Source organism: Cyprinus carpio, chromosome B12 (assembly GCF_018340385.1).
Source record: "Cyprinus carpio isolate SPL01 chromosome B12, ASM1834038v1, whole genome shotgun sequence".
NCBI classification, from domain to species: domain Eukaryota; kingdom Metazoa; phylum Chordata; class Actinopteri; order Cypriniformes; family Cyprinidae; genus Cyprinus; species Cyprinus carpio.
This window is the reverse complement of record NC_056608.1, coordinates 18,341,142-18,364,083: the sequence shown is the minus strand read 5'-3', so window position 1 is coordinate 18,364,083 and position 22,942 is coordinate 18,341,142. Positions and strand designations below refer to the sequence as shown.

Genomic DNA, 22,942 nt, shown 5'->3' with positions numbered 1-22,942 from the left:
TAAGGCATTTTAACACTACATTGATCCTTCTGGCCAAAATATGAGTCCATGTTAATCCAAAATAATACTTCTTTCAGAGATATGGGCAAAACTAATGTGCTTTAATGTAGTTCAGATATTTTATATTTCACAGTCTGTTACTGTAATAACTCAAAGTCGTTAGTGATAAAATATTGACTAAAAAAAATTACAGGAGTTTTAATATTCAGCTTTTCAAACACTTTAACAACAATTTTAAGGTTTATTTAATTTATTATTTACTTATTCCATTTTATAAACATTAAAAATCACATTCCCTGGTTTGACTTAAATCAAGACTTGATTATGCCATCAAGGTTGTAAGAAATGATTACGCCCACTGTGTGTTGCTATAATCGTCCAATAGTGGGGCGTTGTCTGCACCTAAAGAGGTTGTGATTGGATCTAGTGGTTGACAAGCGGGATGTTGGCCAATCACAGTTGAAAGGTTAACTGCGCGTACTCTAGAATGAAGCACGGCAGCGGCGGTGGATCAGCAGCAGCACGCTGACGGGTGTTATAAGATCATTTGAAGGACTCGCTACGTGGGTTTCTTCACATTTTATACCGTTTTAGAGGTAAATATATCGGAATATCTGTTTTAGTGCTTTATCTGGTTCTGGTGTTTGTGCATTAGGGGTCCGAGGAAGATGCCATTTGAAAACCCAAACGACCTGCTGTAAGTTATATGTTGAAAAGGCATGACCCAGCCAAACAAACCTATGTCAGACGTAGGCTTTTAAAACATTTAGGGCTTTAAAACGCGGGACTGATTGTTTGAGAAGGCGAGAAATGCACCGCACCCTTTGTGAATTGACATCCATCACGCGCTAACAGACGCTGCATTAACAATTGCACACGCATATTCACGTGCATGATCTTAATGTTCATGTATCTGATAATGGTGCAGTGTTACAAACTACAGCTTCAATGAGCAAAAGAAAACCCAGCAAAGGTAGATGTTACTGATGCACGTGAATGCCGTCTTGTTTATATTTGCACATGCTAAACCTTAGTGAGGTTTGCAGAGAGAATGCAGTAAAGTGAAGTAGAACTACATTCAAATAAAGTCTGGTTTGGCCTATGGCCCTGACTAGTGACCAACACTTTTGGTTGTTCTGCCACATGTGCAGCAGATGTGCATCTTTTCAAATGCAAAATAATACCTCAGAAATACATCAGTTTAGATTGGATGCGGTGTTATTTTAGTATTGTTTAAATAATATAGCATTCATTAATATTTTAAATGACCTTTTATTTTATATTTTCAGGTAGCATTTAAGGTTTCAGTCAATGTTTCCATATTTTTGTCGTCTTTAGATTTTAGTCACTCGGTTAGTTGTCAACTAAACTTTTCAAAATGTATGTTTTTCTTCTAATAAGTATAGTTTTCTTTTATTTCTGTGTTATTTTAGTTACTGAAATCGTTTTTTCACTGTTTTTGGTTTAGTTAACAATAACAACAATGGTTGCATATCATTTATTAATCTCTAAATGTAAAAAAATATGGCTTATTGTGAGGGCTTCTCAAACTGCAATATTACAATTAAACATTGATTTGGCTTTAAATGAAATGTGAAATGACCTTCAATATGCATTTGTTGTTTTTGTCTTTTTTATATTTTAAAAATAAAAAGAAGCAGTGTATTACATGGTGCATGTGCTTGTTATGGTTATTTATTAGTTCCCCCAGTTGAGGAGCTCCTGACATGCTAAAAGGAATCGGGATGGTGCCTTCAGCTAGTGTTTGTATTTAATTTATATTTCACTCTTTTGCCTGTTCCTCCTGCTGAAGAGAGGTAGCACAGGAGGTTTGAGGTCCAAGATGGACGTGGACGTCCCTAAACCCCGTGTGTTTCTGAGCTACAGCCCCACTGCCCTGTTTTCACAGTGAGAATCATTCTGCATGGTGTTGCTCCTGTGTGTGTCTGCAAGATGGACGCCCACCGCTTTATGCATCAATGCTGCGCTGAAGCTCTGCTTTATCCTTCAGCTGATGCAGTTTTTGCAGAAATACCTCATGCAAATGCAAATAATTGGATTAGAGGTTTCATTGGGTCAGGGAGATTAGAAGACAAAACATGTCGTTATTGCAGCTTTGTCCAGTCCTCTGCTTTGCTGTGTGCTTGAACTTTAAAATCTCGTTTAATAAAACAAAGACTGTGTTGTTAATTGTGATGTTTGAAAGAGCTAATGTGTTTCAGAAAGGTTTCCACAGCCTGTAATGTCCTAAATCCAGTAATAGAGTCGTGTTTGTTACATGTGATCTTTATTCTCCTTATTTAGCCAACTGGGTAACAAAAATAAGGTTAGCTAGAACTAATAAGTGAGTGCTCCAATAGTAACTTTTGATTAAAGATCTGCAGATTTTGTTCTGGGATTGAAAGACAACCAGAAGACCCATCTTTGCCGTTGTCATCAACCATTCATTCGTGTTGCATGGCGCTAATAAGAAAGCCCATGTAAAATCGTACATGGTGCAGACTAAAGTTCGGGTGTTGCTCTGTTCATGGACCTTACAGCTCGTTCTGCGTCTCTAGGTGGAGTTTACCGGTTGGTCCGACCCAAGTGATGGCCGGGGTGAAAGATGGGCCGTGGAAGAGCCTGAGCTCTGGGAAGAAAGTAGCTTTGGCTGCCGGCCTTTCTGTGGGGGCCACGGTGGGATACCTTGTTTACCGTCACATTCAAAGCAGCAGTGGTAAGTTGTGAACTCTAGCAAGCTTTTTTTTAACGCTCTGAACAATTGCCATGTGCAGACATACATTTTCCACTCACGGATGGCCAAAATGAAATTGTTTTGTAAGTATAAAAGTTATAGTATAGTGTTGATATTCTTAATTCCATTATTTGATTCTGTAGTGCAATGCCAAAGCAAAGAGGAGTCCAGAATATCTGTTCCCCTTGACGTGTACCGATCTATTGCAAGATATCAGAGCACCTTTCTAGACCTAGTGAGTGTTTGTTCCGTCTTTTTGCATGATACTAGAACTATACAGTATATGCAATGTACCGTTGAAAAGTTTGGGGCCTGTAGGATTTTAAAAAAATATTTTTGCAAGAATCTCTTAGGCTCACCAATGCTGCGTTTATTTAATCAATTGTAATATTGGGAAATTATTTGTTTAAAATAGCTTTCTTTTTAATATATTTAAAAATATAATTTATTATTGTGATGATAAAGCTATTTCTCAGCAGCTAGTAATCATTCTGATTTGGTGTGGTTATTTGATTTATTTGGAAACCTTTTTCAGGATTCTTTGATGAATAGAAAGTTTAAAAGAAAAGCATTTATTTAAAATAGTCTCACTGTCACTTTTGATCAATTTAATGCATTCTTGCTGAATAAAAGTAATCATTTCTTTTAAAAAAAATCGTATTGACACCAAACTTTTGAACATGGTGTATATATGTGTATTACTATGAGTATGTTCCTCATTTGTTGCTTTAGATAAGTGTCTACTAATATGAGTATTAAGGATTTTATGTTTATGTAATTTTATAATTATATGTTAAATGTCAATATTTTAAATTGAATTGGCTAATTTTAAGTGATTTCCAAGACTGTGAATCAACAAAGTATTGGACAAGCATTGAAGGTATAGTTGTAAGTATGTTAGGATATTTTCTTTTTGAGTGTACTAATCTCTATAAAATTTGATTACAAAACATTATTTAACAGTTATGATGTTTAAAACAAATTCTAGAGAAACAAAAAAAATATTTGACGAAAAAGGTATACAATTTGTAACTCTCACGTTTGTGTAGGTGAATCAGAAATCTGGTGCCCAGATAAATGTGCTGCCGAACACTGAAGAGCAGAGCCTGGTGAATTTTCTGATTCAGGGCTCACCGGAGCAGATTCTTGTGGCGCAGTGTGCTCTGGAGAAACTGGCCACCGACTGTGAGGTCCTCACCGATGTCGTAGACGTCCCTCAGACGGCTTTTGGACGAATTATAGGTTGGCGTACAATTAACTCTAAGTAAAAGTGCCTATTGTTGTATTTTTAGAGCATTTGTGCTTCGCTTCATTCTGTCAGCATATAATCTTGTGTAAAATGTTTGAAATGTTGCTTGCTTCAGGTCGTGGTGGTGAGACTTTGAAGTTCATAAACAGAGTCTCTGGGGCCAGGGTGAACTGCTCCAAAGATCGTGGACGCAGCTTGGAGGAGAAGGGCAAGATCACAATTACAGGCACACGCAAGGAGATTCAAAGTGCAAAGGTGAGATTTTAGCGTACGTGTGGTTTAGAAAACGTTTCTGCATTCACACACAGGTTTTATGCACACATACAGTGAGTCAGACCCAGTGTTTGAAACCGAGCAGTTAAACAAGGCTCAACAGGAAATGATCATGGAGAAGGTCATAGAGAATGAAACTGTACGAAAGCGAATAAGTCAGGCTTCTGCCCTGCGTCAGAAAAGGAAACTGCCAGAAACCGAGCAGTTAAACAAGGCTCAAGGACTGGAGAATGAATTATTAAAGCTTAATGGAAAAGATTTACCTTCCTCAGTGACTGAGCTTAAACAAGAGGGGCCTGTGACGGTCAACGGCTTCACCGACAACAGTGATACTGCTGAAAACTCTCTTAAATCAGAGGAGGAGGAGATTCTCTCTCCAGAATCGCCTTTGGAGATCTCCAAATTTGAAAGTAAGATTCGTCAATCCCACCTTCACAAGGCCAGTGAATTAAAGGAATTGCCAAAAATGACATTTTCATCATTCAGATACTATTGTAGCTATTATTAGAATTTAATGTTGCGTTTTTACCTTTTTCTGTTAAAAATGTAATACATTTACCTTTTCTTAAAAAACGTTTTTTTTTTCTCTAACAAACTGCAATATTACATTTTTTTTATTATTTTTTTTCTAACAAAATAACAGTTAAACTGTAGTTGTATTATTTGAATGCCAATGTATAATTACAGTTGTACTGTTGTTGTATTATTATTTGAATGCCAATGTATAATTAAACAGTACTAAATTAGTATGATTATTATTACTATATTAGTTTATAATTATGGGTATATTACTATATTGATATTACAAATATAACTAAATAGTAGTAATTTGTTAATATTTTTATTTAATAATAAAACCCATATTGAGATATAATCACTATGATTTTTGGGGGGGGCAAATTGTGCAGCCCCTACAAACCTGGAGTGTGTGTATATGTATATTTTTGTGTGTATGTATGTATGTATGTATGTATGTATGTATTTTTTTTTTTTTTGCTGCAGAATCTTCAGAATTTTTATTTGAAAAATTGCAGTTATAATTTTTTTACCCCCTAAATTGTTCAGCCCCACTGAGGAATCATATTTAGACCCCTATAGAAGACCAAATAACTAATAATTAGTCTTTTCTTACCAGTTCCTAGTCCAGACCTGAGCTTCCAGCCTGATGAGCATCTGGAGGTGTATGTGTCTGCGTCTGAGAATCCTCAGCACTTTTGGATCCAGATTCTGGGGGTCCGATCTCTACAGCTGGATAAACTGACGGCCGAAATGAGCCGTTTCTACAACGGTGATACCTCACAAGTAAGTTTGCTTGACCCCACTTGACGTAGGATCCATGACCCTGATAAATGAGTGAATTCTATCTTCTCCTATCACAGGAGCACAGAGTGGAGACCATTATTGTTGGAGATATAGTGGCTGCTCCATACAGGGACCATGGCACGTGGAATCGTGCTCGAGTCTTGGGAATTCTGGGCTCTGGCCTGGTGGATTTGTATTACGTGGACTTTGGGGACAACGGAGAGCTTCCACGGGAACATTTACGAAGCATGAGGTAAATAAGAGATGGAGAACGCAGAATCAGCTATGTATATGCTTATTAGGCTCTTGATTATTGTGTTTTTCCTTCTATGAATAAACGCAGATGCATTTTGGGAGTGGTGTGTATACAGTACTCTTTCTGATGGTGTATTATTTTGTGGTGTTTAGAAGTGACTTCCTGAGCCTGCCCTTTCAAGCCATTGAGTGCAGCTTAGCAGGGGTTCGTCCTGCAGGTAAAGAGTGATCTTCAGGTGTTTATCAGTGAAGTTTAAGTGTTATCCACAGAATAAAGTAAAAAAAGTTATCTTTTCGTACTTTGTTTCAGGAGAGGTTTGGACTGAGGCAGCCCTGGATGACTTTGAGCACATGACGTACTGTGCTGAATGGAAACCTTTACTGGCCAAATTGTACAGTTATTCTCATTCTGAGATCTCTTCCTGGCCCAGCGTTAAACTCTATGACAACAGCCAGGGAAAGGTTAGAGGTCAACATCACAGCTGTGGTATAAATTCTGATGTTGGCGGGCACTTCAAACTAGAGTATTTTATATTATAATATATTACATTTTAATCTTTGTATTTAGGTGAACATTTTATCAGTTAATTCCTGGGGTGTCAAACCCATGACCTTGTGTTTCTAGTGCCATGTTGTACTGTTTGAGGTACAGGAATGCACAAATCATAGGTTACCTCTTCTGATACCGTGTTTTGGTATTATTTATAATCTTATATTAGGTTGGCATTGATAGACATCACTTACATTTCTTTCTGAAATTGTGAAACTTTGTTTTAATCCTCTGTGGTCTGTCTCAGGCTCTGGATCTCGGTAAAGAGTTGATTCGTCTCGGTCATGCTGTGAGCTGTGAGGATGAAGGGATTGGGCCGGGGGGAGACTGGGATGAGAACAGATCACTGCAGAAGATGCTGGTAAGATACATATATATATGGATTGTGTTTACAGTGTATTGCAGGTGGAAGCAGCACTAAGAGAATCATTGTTTACATTTTTGCAGGACGACATGACCGGAGCAACATCAGAGCTCAGTATGTCCTGCATCAGTTTGTCAGGTACGTTTTCTGAAATGAAGAAATTAATTGAGACACTTAAACTTACATGGGCAGCTTCATTGTTCATGCAATTTATATATTTTTTTTAAATTGCCTTTAAATACATATATATATATAATATAAATTTTTTTTCTATTTTTTTTTTACATTAAATTTTATTTAGCAAGGCTACGAGAGAGAGAGATATATATATATATATATATATATATATATATATATATATATATATATATATATATATATATATATATATATATATATATATATATATATAATATAAAAATGACAATAAAATATATATATATTTTTTTTACATTAAATTTTATTTAGCAAGGCTACATTAAATTGATTTAAAATGACAATAAAAGAAAAAAACCCATTTATATTGTTACAAAAGATTTGTTTTTCAAATAAATGCTTTTTTGGAACTTTTCATCATAGAATCTTGAAAAAAAAAGAAACTATTTTCACCATAATCAGCATATTAGAATGGAGTAATGGGCGCTGAAAATTCAATTGTGCTATAAAAAAATAAATGACATTTCATAATATAATAAAATAGAAAACAATTATTTGAATTGTAATATTTTTTTTTCATTAACTTTTAGGAAGTTTTTTTTAAACATTAAAAAAAAAAATCTTACCAACCCCAAATGTTTGAAAAGTAGTATTTCAGTTCAGCAGAGTTTAACCAGTCCTCGGGGTGATGTATTCGGAGGTTCAGAATATCCATGGGTATGCAAGCAGCTGGAATGGTCTTCATCTCTCACAAGCTCTTTGGAGATGGAGCGAGCCGACGTGGACCAGAGCCTGTGTTTTGGACTCATGTCTTCCTCTTCCTTAATCCACTCCACTCCATCTCAGAACCTGAGTGATCTGGTCAGCCAAATACTTGAGTCGTCTTCCTCCGCGCTAGACCCACCTATCCAACTGAATAACTTAACCACTGCATCACCATTACACGAGCCATCAGTGCAGGAAATCTCATCTTCGTTTCCATCTCCATCCTGTGTGGAAGCTGTGACATCAACACTGGATTCCTTCACTCTTAATGATGACGTTTTTCTTGGGACTCACTGTTACAGCAGGAAGAATAAGATGGCATCATCTGCATCAGAACATACGGGCTCATCTTTCAGTGAAAATACTGAGAGCAGCAACAGCAGTGGCGGCATCAGACAAGTGTGCTATTACCTCACTTCCTCTAGGGACTCCTCTGAATTGTCTCTCAGCACCACCATGCCTCAGTCGTCCACTGCATCTTCATCTTATGTGACAGAATCTTGTGATGAGACCACTGCTTCCTCAGCCTCTGTGATTGAGCTGAGTTCAGATTCGTCAGATGCTGGAATGCCACTCAGACCAGCTAATCAGACTCATCCTCACGCAAATCCAGAGGTCATCACCCTGAGTGACAGTAGCAGCTGTGAAAGCAACTTCAGTAAGACTTCAGAAGAGTATAAACATGAGTCCTTTACAGTGGGAGATTTAGATGAACCACACCCACTAAAAAGTGATGTGAAATGCCAGAAGTCAAGTTTGAGTGAAGAAATGCTGCATAATGAAGCAGGAAGTGCAACTGAAGAAGGAGGAAAAGATCTTAAGGAACTAAAGAACATGGATTTCAAAACGGAAAAAGGCAACTGTGGTGAAGACAGTTCAACAAGAGGTGTAGCATATATACTGTAACTTAACACATTGGAGCACATTGGATCACTGTGGGATGTGACTGGTTTTCACTAAAGGGCTTTAATACACCTTGCTGCAACTTTATACTTTACACGTGGGTTTGAGCTTTAAGGAGAGATGCTTACATTTTATTACTGGTGCTCATTTAAGGTGATGAAAATTATTTATATAATTATTCCCCAAAATTCTGGAACCTTTTAACTATTAGACAAGCTTCACACATTCACAACAGACACATCTAAAAAAAAAAAAAAAAAAAAAAACGCTGTTATTTTATTGCTTTTAGTTTTTTCCCTCTTAATTTCCTCTTATCTTTGATTTTGCTTTTTGCTTCTTATTACTTGTACTTATTTTAAATTCAAATTAATTTAAAATGTCATTTTTCTTTATGAAAGATGGTATACAAATAAAATGTATTGGTGGTAGTGTTTGCAGTGTGTGTATATAAAATATATTATGTATTTTAAATTAGCTTTAATTGTTATATTTTCCAGTTTAATTCGTTTCAAATTTCTCATTTTTATATTTTATCTAATATTTATTTTTATTTTAGCTTTTCAATTAATGAAAATGATTTTTAGTAGTATTAATTTTAGCAAACAATTATTTTTATCAGCAGCATTTCTTTAATAATCACCACATTTAAACTAGTTTTTAGTCTGTTTAAGGTCATAAAATGCAAAAAAGAAAAGAAAAGTAAGCAGCACATTTAAATGTAGTTTTCTGTACTTTTTGATATACCTTTTGCCATTTTATTTTTTTTTTCTTGTCATTTTTCAGAAGTTGCCTCAATTTCTGGAAGTGTGGATGACACTATTGATGAGGAATTCAACTGACAAAAAACCAAAGACATGTATGCCTTGATATTGGTAAGCAAACATAAATCTAATCTCATATATTGTTTGGATGCTCCTGTATATAATGTCCCATTTAAGACCAGATGATTGATTTAATGATGTCACTCTCCCTGTGTTGTCCTCTCCTCCCCAGAGACCAGTCGTTATCCTCATTTAGCATTCTGCACATGCCTCCTGTCTCTGAGAAAGAGCCTTACTTGACTATGCCACCTGCTCAGACCGCCTTTATTTACTGCATACGTTCTCTCATATAAGGAATGGTTTCAGAAGTTTATATCTTGTCTAAACTTTTTGGGACATATGAAGACATTTGATGGTTCATTTTTTTTGATGTTTACGCTTGTGTTCTCATTGTGTTCATCTCATTTACGTATAATAGGTTACGTCAGTCATTCTTTGCATTTCATTGATCATCTGAAGAACAGATGAAAGACAGTTGAAGAGCAGAGCTCAGGGAACTCATGATTGAGTTAGTTAGGAACCTCATTATTGTTGCAGTGTAGCACCAAAGCTTCTTTGTTTTGTGTTTGTCAGTGATAAGATGGTTCAGTTTATGTTGATGGGTTACTTTTTTTTGTACTGTTTGAACTGTTTCTCATTTTCTGTCAAAAATATTTATGTTGTGAATTGAGTTTTATTACATTGAATGCTGCAGTATATATGTGTATACAATCAAATAAAGAATATTATTATACCCCATTTTAATGTTGTTGTTTTTTTTAACGAGCTGAGTGAAGACAGTCCTATGATGGTTTTTGGATCATTGTTCTGCGATAAAGTGGATGTAATGAATGCACGTTTTTTTTTTTTTTTTTTTTTTTTTTTTTTTTTTTTTTACAAATAATGATAGAATAATTCAAAAGTTGTTAAAATATGCAAAATGTTATGTGCATGTAATTGAAATAACCAGGAGCTAACCGCAATGGCAGAAAACATGGAAATGGAAATAGATAATATCTCTTCCATTATATTTTTAGAAAGCATAGACTAAACAATGCAACTGTGAGAAACAGCAAAAAATTAAATGAAAATGTAATGCTTAATCCATAAATAAAGCAGTCAACTTAATATGCAAAATTACTGATTGTTCTTTGTGTATGACAAGTTCAAATAGTTTATGCTGCTTTTGAGTAAAATAAAAGTATGTTAATGTTACGTGATGTAGTAAGGATAACAAAAAAATATGATTACTGTAATGTTGTTTGTAGATCTATTGTAAAAAAAAATAAAAAATACGATAACACGCTTTTTTCCCTTTTCAATAAATGATTATCTCCTCAAGGTCTCAACAAAAACCCAATTCAAATCCAATTTATCCCTTTTCAATAAATGATTATAGAAAGGATATGCCTAACCTTAAGAAAATGTTAATCATCAACCTCCTCAAGGTCTGAATTCAAATCCAATTTAAATCTATTTGTTTGATTTTACAATTTTCTAGCAATAATTATTATATAAATGTCAGAATTAAATTTAGCCTACTAAAAACTTTATAAAATTTAAAAACATGTTTCTGCCACAGTGTGTTTGCCACAACATGACTCAAACGTAGGCTAACTAAAAGGACAGTGAAAATGTATTTTTGATAAACACAACAGGTTTGGAAAGGTATAAAATGATATAAGGTTTATAATTTATATATTTATTTATTTTATATATTATTATTTACATTTTTATAATAGGACTACAACAGCACACCTCACTGAACTTTACAAGACTGTCCTCATTTGCTAAGCTGGCCACACATCCAGACATTTATCACCCCATCCATCATTTCATCCTGTCATATAATATGACCGTCGACATATTATATTTAATAGTTATAGTCAATAAATCTGCTATGGCACCACAAAGTCGGTATTTATTTGATCTGTAATTATCCACTCTCACTGAAACATTTCCTTTTACCTTATATGGTGTTAAGGTGCAGACCAGGTGAACCGTGATTGGCTAATATCCATGTCAATCATTCTAGGTCCACGCGCACGCGCACTTGAGCCATGACAATTGTTGATAATCAACTGGAGTTATTTTTTTCCTTTAGAGTAAAATAATTTCAAGCCCGGCCCTTCCCCCAGGGGGGCTCTTGGACCATACCACAACGTACATAAGGTACCGACTTGCATGAAGGGCTAATGGAAAACCCAAGGGATATGGTAAGAAAGAGTTTATTTGATCCCGCTTCCTTGATTTACGTTAGCGCAGTTAGCGGCTAGCCGTGTTAGCCGTCCTCTTTGTTTTGGTTGTCAGAAACAGATCCTGCTCGTCACACAAACTACAAAATTTACCTCATTCAAATCACTCGTAATACGCTCTATGGTATGTAATAGCTTATTCAAACGAGCTGTCTCACTAAATGGTGCAAATACAATTGATCATGTGTGTGTTTTGTGTAGGTGAAATATACCCGCAGGCCCATGTGTAAATGTTTGTGTTTATGGTTGTGTCTCAAAACATAGTCAGTAGACAGTATTTCTGGGGATCATAAACGCGTTAAGCACGTTTTCATGAAACGTTCTGTCTATGTAGAAAGCTCACTAGGTGTGAGGCACAACAAATATGTATGTTTGTGTTGTGATATGACCTAAAAATAACTTTTTTTGGTGGGTTAGGGGGATATAAAATTTTTAGATTTTTAGAAAAATGCTATTTTAGCAGGTGGTAATGGAAATGGCATGCGTTCAGATGAGGAAAAGAGTCTGAAATTCATTCTGTAATCAGGTCACAGTGGTTTGGACAAATCCGTGTCTGTTGCACCAGTCTAGTGCTTAAACTGTGAAAAATATAAATATGAAGAATTGGAAAATACACCAGATGCCATATGGAAATATTAAATGAGATTCTTTTGCTTTGACTGTCTCCTGTCTTGAAATGTGCTGTGGGGATATTGGGTGCTGATGATATTGACCCTTTTTACATGATATTTGCTTTTTGTGACCCATGAGAACCTTTAATTTTATTCATGTGACGTGATCTGCTTCCTAATTCCCAGCTCATTAAAGCGTTGATGAACTAATATAAAGATTATGGTTATCACTGACTATAATATTAATCAGGCTGTATTATGTCAAAGGTAATCATTTATTGAAGTATTAGTGGTATATAAGTGAGCTTTAATCCTTGTCTGTCTTTGCTCTTCCATTAATTTGTCGTTTTTTTCTACTCTCTTTTTTTTCTCCACACTTTTCACTCCTCGCCTCGTCGTGTAGGCTGAGCACACTCCCCGCTCAGAGCGGAAGAGGAGAGATTCGTTCGGGATGTTTGACGGGTATGACAGCTGCAGTGAAGACAGCAGTAGCAGCTCCAGCTCAGAGGACAGTGAGGATGAAGTCCCCAGCATCCCCGCCAGCCTGCCAATCATCAAAAACAACGGCCAGGTGTACACCTATCCTGATGGAAAAGCAGGCATGGGTTAGTAATTTGCATACATAGTGGGGTCCAAAAGTTTTGATTACACCAAATTGGTTTTGTTTTTCATTTAACTCTGGAAATAAATAGAAAGTATTATATTTTCAGGTCAACTTTCTGTTTATGGAAATCGCTCATGGCTACAATATAATTTCTGATTTCTAAAATTATGGAAAATTGACAACCTAAGAAAACAAAACAAAACCTACCTAACAAAAAAGAATTAGGCTAAGGTTTGCATTTCATCTAGGATAAATACGTTCCATATAGTGATGTGTTACATGATCTCGAAGAGTTAAAACCACAATTATTGTTTAGATTTTGTGATGAAATCACAAGTATTTGAAAGCTGAGACTGTTTGATTTTAAAGGTTCACACAACCAAAACATGCAATTGGAAAAATGCTAATTAAACGTCACTGTTTCAGACAATTAATGTAGCCCTACAGAACAGGCTGGTTTCCGTCGGTTTCATTAGTTTAATAGTGTGAATTTTTTGTTTTTTTTCCCTCCTTCTTGATGCAGCAACCTGTGAGATGTGTGGTATGGTTGGTGTACGAGATGCTTTCTACTCTAAAACAAAGAGATTCTGCAGTGTATCCTGCTCTAGAAGCTATTCCTCCAATTCTAAAAAGGCCAGTATACTGGCAAGACTTCAGGTAACTACTCATGGACTTAAGATGCACTCCTAATCACAACACTACCTGTATTGTTGTTCATTAAATGTATTCTTCTTGTGTACCATCAAGGGTAAACCACCTACGAAAAAGGCAAAAGTCTTACAGAAACAGCCGTTAATGGCAAAGTTGGCAGCTTATGCACAGTATCAAGCAAATCAACAGAACCAAGCTAAATCAAAATCAGGTAAAGATCCAGGTTTAAAGTGTCATTATGTTATTGTATTCCTAATTGATTAATAATCGGTTGTAGCGGTCGCATCACTTAACCACAGCATCATTTGTTCTTTTGCTCATGTAGTGGTTCCTGTTGAAGGCTTTGACTGGGGCCAGTACATTTGTAGCAATAATCTTGTTGGGGCACCAGTCAGCTGTTTCAAACATGTGAGTACATGCAGAGATTGGCAGAACATTGTTTTTTGTTTAATATTTTGACTGTTTTTAAACTGATCACTCTTCAGGTGCCCATGGGTATGTGCTGGGGTGACATAGCAGAGGGAGTGAGGGTGGAGGTCCTCAATTCTGACACAAACCTCTCCACAAAAGTTTACTGGGTAGCAGGGATTGTCAAACTGGCAGGTAATGTTGTAGTTTAATGACTGCCAAGGTTTTTTCTGTTAACAATCTTTCAGGTATAATAACTGGAAAAGGTGTGATACATTATTTATTTTCATAATTTCTTAGGATTTAAAGGTCTCCTGCGCTATGAGGGTTTTGATAATGACTCAAGCAAAGACTTCTGGTGTAATCTGTGTATCCCCGAGGTTCACCCTGTTGGATGGTGTGCTTCTAGTGGAAAGCCACTGGTGCCTCCGAAATGTATGTAAAACATTAAGCCATTCTAAACTATGTAATAAGCTGGTTTCTTTGCAGTTAAGGTAGTGTGAAGTTGCCATTGCTGAATAGAAGTAATTATAATTTTTAAAATATATTTATTTATGTATATAATTTGTTTTCATAGCCATCCACCATAAGTATTCTAACTGGAAAGCGTTTCTCGTGAAACGACTCACTGGAGCCAAAACACTTCCACCAGATTTCGCCACAAAGGTAAGATACTCTATCCCAGCAGTGATCATGAATCTGTTCTTCAGTAGAGAGAGACTGAAAAAACCAGTGCAGCAAGATCTTCCTGATATGAAGATCACAATGCGTACAGGTGTCAGACTGATTTATTGTAACACAGGAAGCAGACATCGATAACCACGTTTACTTGCACATTATTGTCTGTCACTGAGATAAAGTGCAATAAATAAATATATTTGTGTAAATATTCTTGTTTTTTTCTTTACATCTTTATTTTTTTTCCGTTTTTTTTCCTGTTGTGTGACTTTTTGACAGTAGCACGCAGAATAACTTTTATTTGTATGTAAAGGCATAATGAATTATAGAATTAATATTCAATTACAGTTTTTTTTTTTTTCCCAAAAGAAATTAATACTTTGATTCTGCAGGGATGCATTAAATTGATCAAAATTTATAGTAAACGCAATGTTACAAAATGTGTTTATTTCAAATAAATGCTGTTTATTTTTTTATTAACTTTTTAAAAAAGTATCAGTTTCTACAAAACAATCTTCTACAAAAAGTGTCTAATTTTTTTTTAAAATATAGTTTTAAAATGAAACAATATTCCACAATATTACTGTTTTTAGTGCAATTTTGATCAATTAAATGCAGCATAAGAAGCTTCTATCAAAAAAATTAAAAATGTTAGGAACCCCAGCCTTTGAATGGTAGTGTCTCCATCTGTGAGTAAAAACGATTTGTTTAAATGTTTAACTGAAGGTTCAGGAGAACATGCAGTACCCATTTAAGAAACTGATGCGTGTGGAAGTTGTGGATAAGACCCACCTGTGTCGAACTCGCGTGGCCCTGGTGGAACAGGTGATTGGTGGACGTTTGCGCCTGGTGTATGAGGAGAGCCAGGACGGCACTGATGACTTCTGGTGTCACATGTACAGCCCACTCATCCACTCCATTGGCTGGTCACGTAGCATTGGACACCGTTTCAAAAGATCTGGTTAGTGTGGGAGTCTGAATGGTTTTTGATAGACCTTTTCAAAATTGATTCAGCAAGAAAAACATTTGATGAAGCTAAACGTGTCTAATGTTGCCCTCTGCAGAGGTGACAAAGAAAATGGAGGGTCAGATGGATGCTCCCTCACAGTTGTTTCTTAAGGTATGTTTGTAATTGCTTTTTTAAATTAAACTGAGTGTTTACGGTTACATTCATGTGTCATCTTTTGAACCCATAGATTAAGGATGTGGATCAGAGTGGGGAATGGTTTAAAGATGGAATGAAGTTAGAGGCAATAGACCCTCTAAATCTCTCTGCTATATGTGTTGCTACTGTAAGAAAGGTAAAATGCCATTTTGACATTTTTCTCTGTTGGACTCAAACATTGAGTTGGACAAAAAACTTACAATTGATTATCTCTCTCAGGTGTTGGCAGATGGGTACCTAATGATCGGGATTGATGGTTCTGAGGCTGCTGATGGGTCAGACTGGTTCTGCTACCATTCAACCTCTCCCTCCATCTTCCCAGTCGGGTTCTGTGAAATCAACAACATCCAACACACACCCCCAATCACTCTCCTCTCACCTACCTCACGTACTGACTGCATCACTGTATGAAATTTGGCCATTTTTGCTAATAAATCTGAAACTGCTCCACAGGGTACACCAAACTCCCTTTCAAATGGTTTGACTACCTCAGAGAAATGAGTTCAATTGCAGCCCCTGTGAAGCTCTTTAACAAAGTAAGTTTTCGTGCATAGATTGTGAGGATTTTTTTTTATTTGTCATATTATATGCATGTTCTTTTGTCTTAAATTACACATTGGGATGCATGCATTAACTCATGTTCTCTCATACTCTCAGGAAGTACCGAATCACGGCTTCCGTATAGGGATGAAGCTGGAGGCAGTGGACCTGATGGAGCCGCGTCTGGTGTGTGTCGCCACAGTAACCAGGATCGTCCACAGACTCCTGCGCATTCATTTTGACGGCTGGGAGGATGAGTACGATCAGTGGGTGGACTGTGAGTCTCCAGATCTCTACCCTGTAGGCTGGTGCCAACTGACTGGCTATCAGCTGCAGCCGCCTGCCACGCAGAGTGAGTGAACAGCCCAGAAGTTTCTGATTCTAGAAGGTTCAAACAGTTTCTTAGCAACACTCTTTATTCTCCCATTAAGTCTTCATAGTCTTCTAAACATTTAAGTTCTTATTAGTCCTTTTGTTTTTATATATATAATTTTTATTTTTTTTTGAGTTGTGGAGTTATGTGAAATGTTATAATTACTGCATTACCAAACCTTTCTTTTTGTCAGATCCAATCAATCAAGTGTCCTTTAACAGTTCACGTAAAGGATAGCATGAATCCCATGACTTATGTACTATGCAAAGTATAAATAAGAATAGGCTAATAACTTTGATTATATCTATAGCGTATTATTTAATATTGATTAGTATAATATTTGGAATAATAACAAGATAACATCTGTTAACTTTTTTTTTTTTTATGTATTATTTTTTAGTTCAGAACAAATAAAAATCCTGCTGTTCTTTTTTTTTTTTTTTTTTTTTTTAAGTTGTAATGTGTTTGTATGTTTTAAAGGGATAGTTCACCCAAAAATGAACATTCTGTCATTTAATTACTCGCGCTCATGTTGTTCCAAACCCGTAAGACCTTTGTTCATCTTCGGAACACAAGTTAAGATATTTTTGATGACAGAATTTTCAGCTATTCTATTTATGAACTATTCTATGGAATAACAGCTTGTCCCTTTCATTCTCAGCCACAAGAGAAGCACCGCCAAATGTCTCGAAACAGAAAAAGAAGACTGCACAGTATAAAGGACAAAAGAAAAGTGAGTGCAGTCTTTTCTATCTGTCATCTTCTCTCTCCTCTCACCGAACACAGATTTGTGGGTGCACAACTGGTCCAGGAGCCGTTTCTTCTGGGTTTTCCTCAGCTTTGGGTCTGGTCTGGTTCTGCTTGATAGTCGGCAGTTGTCACGATTCTGCAGGGTCACGGATAATCACAGACAACTGTAGCCATCATCCTTATTCTTACCTTAAGGGTGAGAAAGAGTGGCACGCTCCCTCAGGGTGACAGAATCTGAGCAAATGTTTGGTAGGGATTTGCAGTCATCATGTTGGGTTCCACATTGTCTTTTCTCAGGGCTTCAGTTTCTGAACACAATCACCCTTCTGTCATGTAGAAATCAAATTAAGGTTCAGATCTGAGTTGAAATTTGGGCTCAGCCGGAGGAAGGCCCGCAGTGTTGTGGAGTGGAGCTCGGTAGCCTGGGTAACCTCAGTAACTTCGGTAACCTCAGTCTGGCTTGGTGTTTAGAGAGGAAGATTCCAGTTGGGAGGAGGCCGATCGGTTTGGGTGGGCCTCTGAGGAGGAGGAGCTTCTCGGGCGATGAAGAGCAGACTCCGCCCCATTACCTGTCCCACTTCTCTGGGTCCGGGCGACCTCCCACCTCAGGTGTAGAGCATGCTCGCTCTCTCAACTCAGGTAACTCAATTCTCCATCACTCAGGGAGAGGGCGCCACAGACCTCATTCCTGTAGAACTTTTCAGGTCGGCCGGCGTGAAGAGTTGCACGTCATCAGGTGTCTGAGTAATTTGTGCCACATACACCATTAACAACAGCTGCATGATAAAGAAGGGTAGTTTTATGTTTGAAGAATTGTCTTCATGGTCAGTTTCATCCACACCTGACCTTTTCATTCACTCTAGGGTGGTGCGAATTCATCGTTTTTGGAATTTAAAAGGAATAGGTCATACACACACTTATGTATGTATGTTGTCATGATTCAGTGAGGTCATGATTAAACTGTTATATTTGTTATACAAGAAAAACATGAACAAGAAACACCAACAAGCACAATGGTTATGGAATTGTTACCAGATATATGCTCCATTTCAGATCATTTATCATTCATTTAAAGTCTAATCGTATGGGTTTCTGTTTGATGTATTCAGTCCAAAACTAAAAGTTCTAATTAAAAATAAAAATAATTCAATATGGGACTTTGTAGAAAAAGAAACCTTCAATAAATTATTATATAGCTATCCATCCTTCAGCTGTAGGTTGCTTTGACCATTTTCTATATTTCAAGTCTTTTGAAGCCATACAGGATGACATGAGGGTGTGTAAATGACAACATTTTTATTTTTTATTTTTAAATATTACAGGTAAGTTTATGAGTCTGCTAAAATACTTAAACCTTGCGTATCGTTGCCTGGTCGGTTTCATTATGTGAATGCTACAACACGCTTCAGCTTTTGGGCACCTAATTTTGAAAACGTAAAAATGGAAAAGGTTGGTTTCTGTTGGTTATTTCAAGTCTTTTTTTGAGTACATTTTTATTTTTAAGTGTAGTGATACTTCTCCTTTCCATGCACGCTTCTTTATATCTGAGTTGTGAAATTTTTTTTTTTTCCATTTATTGTTGCATTTAGTTGTCCTCTTTTACCAGTGTGTTTCATTTTATGGATTGGTGTTCTTGTGTCTCACTTTTGTTTTCCAGAGGCCTCACTGCAGTTGAAAGAAGAGACTCCTGAGATGGACGAGTTCACCTTCTCGCAGGGAATTTCAGACCAGGAGAGCAACGGCTCAGGCAGTTACTACATCAGACAGGAGCCCTGAGCAGCATCAGCCATCACAGAGCCTCACCTCACTGCCAACAGCACTGGAAAAATCCCACTCGGAGCGATGCACACGAGGCCTGGAAGAAGACACAGTGGCTTCCCCTCACACCAGGTCTCTCTCTCTTTTTTTGTTTTTTTTCCTTCCCCTTTTCAGGTTTGAAACGCTTGAAGAAAGGACTTCTCAGTCTTTGATCTGAGAGAGAAGGGTGTGTATACGAGGGGATTTTGATTGAATAGGGATACTGTTTTTTTTCTTTCTTTTTTTTTTTTTGTGCTGAATTTTCCTCCAATGGACTTTTTCTCCTCAGTGTTCATTGTACTTGAAGTTTTCTTCACTTTTTTTCAGTCTTTATATCCCCTTTTGGTGAGAAGAAAAAAAAAAGTTTTGGGGGGTAAGATTTCAGTACCTTGTGTGTTTCTCGCGCTGTTTCATTTGTTCTGGATGGGTGTGCATTTGGTAAGAGTAGTAAAAATCTATATCGAGACAGTATATTCATATATGTATGACATTCATATTAAACACACACATATATAAATATTTAAACGTATAAATATAGTAGTGAAATGAGGGATGATGGTATTGAAATCAAACCTTACTGGTATGAAGAGTAGACTAAGGGAAAACACTCACCATTTGCACTACAGGGATAAAAAAATGTTTTGGCCTGTAAAACGATAGTAAAAACTTGCAGCTTTATTGTATTATGTGATTAACAAACATAATTATAGAAGTGGGATGTGCTCAAGTCAAAGTGAATATTGTGATATAAAAAAAAAAGTTATTTGACGCCAATGTTTATGGTTTTAATTTGTTCTAAAGAGCCATTTTTATACGGGCGGTCAGAGTATTTTATGAGCCGTCGATTAAACCGTAAGCAATCACTGCTACCTGAACACTACCTTCCTGTCATCCTTGATGTTGACGGCACAGCAGAGGTAGACTTTCTAGTAGTATCGCGAGTCTCTGAACAATACAGCGCCAGCTTGTTTGTTTACCAGCCTCTTTGTTCGTGCATCTGCGAGAGATCGCATCACATCCCATGCATTTTTCTGAACTCACAGCATTCATTCCAGAAGAAAACCATTTTTACTACCTCTAAAACAAAGGGTGATTTTTGAAATGCGCAGGTTGAGGATTCACGTGGTTCCTCGGCCTCGCTAAGGTTGCAATAGGTAGTTTTCATGCTCCATTTGAAAGGGTATATTCATTATATTTTATGCAAATGGCAACTATCCACACTTGGACACATGGCTTATTTCACTTTAAAAGTCTACACATCATTTATATTTGTATCATAGCCTGTTATCAACAGAGTTCTTGAAATGGAAAAGAAAGTTATGCAATAATAATGTCTGTTGTTTTATGATGTCTTACTCTGAAAACAGCTCATAAATATATAGATTAGAAACATTCTATAGACTAAAAACAAAATATTCTTACAATATATTGACAAAACTGTGACAATTTTCTAAGAGCTAGACTTGAGCTTTCCCTCTTATAGATTGTTCTGAGTGTAAATAACCTTTATAACATCCTATAGAATCAACCAATATAACATTTGCATAGTGGTTTATCTTAGTATAACTATAAGCTCTATTCAATACCAGTAAGGTTGTTGGTGAACTCTCAGGAAACGTATCTCATCGACTTCTGCTTTATTTGAAAGTTTGCGGCTATGGCTTCTAAGATCATCCGATTCTTCTCTGTTTCCAATATTTTCAATATCCTGACAAATGTGACCATGTCGTTGTTTTCCTCTGGTTCATCTTTGCTTGCATTCATCAAATGCTGAGTACATTTTGTAAATGGTCACCCACATGTTGTAGTTAGGTCCATGTTAAATTATGGTTTGTTGTATAAAGATCCAATGTATTTTTTTTTTTTAACAGGTGTTGTTTTTTTTTTCTTTTTTCTCTCTCTCTATTGTTGGGTTTTAGCAGATGTTTGTATTAAATTGGTTTATTTTTGTAGTCATTTTTGGGTTTCTTCAGTAGCTGTTGTGTTGTAAGCATGTGCAGTTTTCCAAATGTAAGGCACTGTCGTGTATTTAATTTGTAAACGTCAAACTGGGACTTCATGGCTACATTTTACATCAGCAACCACATCAATATTGTCAATTTCATACTTATTCCTTCATTGCTTATTCTTTATGCAAACTTTGCATTATTTTCCGTGCCATTGATTTTCCTCATAAACCCCATCCATAGCATCAGGATTTAGGTACACACTGGTTACGATCCATGCTTGTCAGCTAATTTTTTTTTTGTATCATTATTATAATAACAAGACCAAAATCTCAATCATTTGCGATTCAAATATGACTGTTGAGGCAAATTTAGCTGCTACCCTCAAATGAATTTAAGCCCTAACGCACAACTTCACCTTTTTGAGTAAACTCTATCGTCAGCAGAATTGATGCCTTATCCTCGGTTATGTTTTTTCTCTACACAAGTAAAGCTATTTGAGTCAAACATAGAGAAGCAGAATACAAAATATAAAGAAAAAGATGTTGTCCAGTAGAGTGATTATCAGTGCATGCAGCAATGTGAGAATCTTATGAGGGCCAGTGTTGTTCTGGTCTCAATACTAACACGGGTTTTTGTGACGTTCCCTCTGTCCTCAGTAATCACATCATGGTGCTATATATATATATATATATATATTTGATAAATCATTCGTTAGGTCTATTAAAAGAATTAAGTCTGTAATTATAAGTTGGAGAGCTGGTGATTATAACTTCAGATCTGTATTTTGGATACAAGTAGCCGAAATCATTTGTTTATAACGATGAAAAAAATAAAAAAATAAAGAACTAACATTGACCCTCATAGTACATAGAGGTGAGGGTGGTGGGTTTGTAACTTTTTTTTGATAGAGTCTGTATCTGGTCTTTGCTTTATTTCTGATGATGATGATGATGTGTGTTGTGATATGGGGTTTGATAGCTTATATGTATATAGTTCAGCTGTGGGGGGAAGCTTTTGTTGGTTGAATTTTATGTTAATTTGTTTACAAGCATTTCAAACTGTTTCCGCATGGCTGTGAAAATGTATCTGTTGAATTAAAAAAAAAAAGAAAAAAAAGAAATTTTTACACTGAATTAAAAAGGATACTAAACATTTATCTGCTGAAGTTGTTGTCACTTCTTGGTACATTTTTTTTATTATTTTTATTATTATTACAATTTTTTTTAATTACTTAAACGCAAAGGGATACTTGAGGCCCACTTAGTGGAACCATTCGCTTATATACCTAATCTTTAGCCCAAGTCTGCAGAACTACAAGCACATTACATGCTTTCAATCTGTTTGATATTGTAAAACAAACTTTGCAAAACTCTAAACACAGTTCTCTACATGACACACATCATGCGAAACTAACAGCTCTGTGTTTAATTTGGGAAACTGCTATTTTAATGCCGAGCTCATGTACTGATGACCTACATACCTAGATATCTATCTATCTTACACATACTGAACATGCATACAATAAAATTCAAAAAAAAAAAAACAATACAATATACAAATAAACACCAACTTCAGAAATATAAAATATATACAATATAGATTTTCACAGCAGCTTCACAATAGAATCAAATTCACATTCTGCTGTTAAGCTGCTCTAACAAGTCATTCTACAGCTCAAGTCAGTATTGATTCATTTCAGTTGCATAACTGTAAAATTCATGTCATACATACTGTATGTACAGTGTATGTGCATATGCAGTTTACAGTATGTGTGAGTGCTGTGACAAACTCCTGTACTCCACTACACTCT

The 22,942-nt window shown here is 36.2% G+C and overlaps 2 protein-coding genes across 6 annotated transcripts; both read left to right on the top strand.

Annotated features, from left to right (window-relative positions):
• Positions 1-440: 440 nt before the first annotated feature.
• Positions 441-10,109, top strand: LOC109084668 (tudor and KH domain-containing protein-like). Of its 5 annotated transcripts, XM_042735837.1 has the most exons (16): positions 454-596; positions 1,814-1,908; positions 2,559-2,716; positions 2,878-2,969; positions 3,784-3,976; positions 4,099-4,238; positions 4,360-4,666; positions 5,392-5,558; positions 5,636-5,811; positions 5,967-6,031; positions 6,124-6,275; positions 6,611-6,724; positions 6,811-6,865; positions 7,542-8,534; positions 9,335-9,423; positions 9,545-10,109. In XM_042735837.1, the coding sequence occupies exons 2-15, from the start codon at positions 1,844-1,846 to the stop codon at positions 9,388-9,390; spliced, it is 2,733 nt and encodes a 910-aa protein (XP_042591771.1). In that variant the 5' UTR covers positions 454-596; positions 1,814-1,843; the 3' UTR covers positions 9,391-9,423; positions 9,545-10,109. The 5 variants fall into 5 exon arrangements, with proteins under 5 accessions (XP_042591773.1, XP_042591771.1, XP_042591772.1 ...); XM_042735839.1 differs by lacking the exon at positions 1,814-1,908 and having other exon boundaries at positions 441-596; XM_042735838.1 differs by lacking the exon at positions 1,814-1,908 and having other exon boundaries at positions 455-697.
• A 1,285-nt stretch (positions 10,110-11,394) lies between these two features.
• Positions 11,395-22,288, top strand: LOC109053164 (MBT domain-containing protein 1-like). Its single transcript, XM_042735842.1, has 16 exons — positions 11,395-11,567; positions 12,621-12,822; positions 13,345-13,478; positions 13,569-13,683; positions 13,798-13,880; positions 13,958-14,075; positions 14,181-14,315; positions 14,458-14,546; positions 15,285-15,519; positions 15,623-15,678; positions 15,755-15,859; positions 15,943-16,084; positions 16,171-16,259; positions 16,381-16,615; positions 17,298-17,369; positions 19,044-22,288. The coding sequence occupies exons 1-16, from the start codon at positions 11,547-11,549 to the stop codon at positions 19,160-19,162; spliced, it is 1,950 nt and encodes a 649-aa protein (XP_042591776.1). The 5' UTR covers positions 11,395-11,546; the 3' UTR covers positions 19,163-22,288.
• Positions 22,289-22,942: the final 654 nt, after the last annotated feature.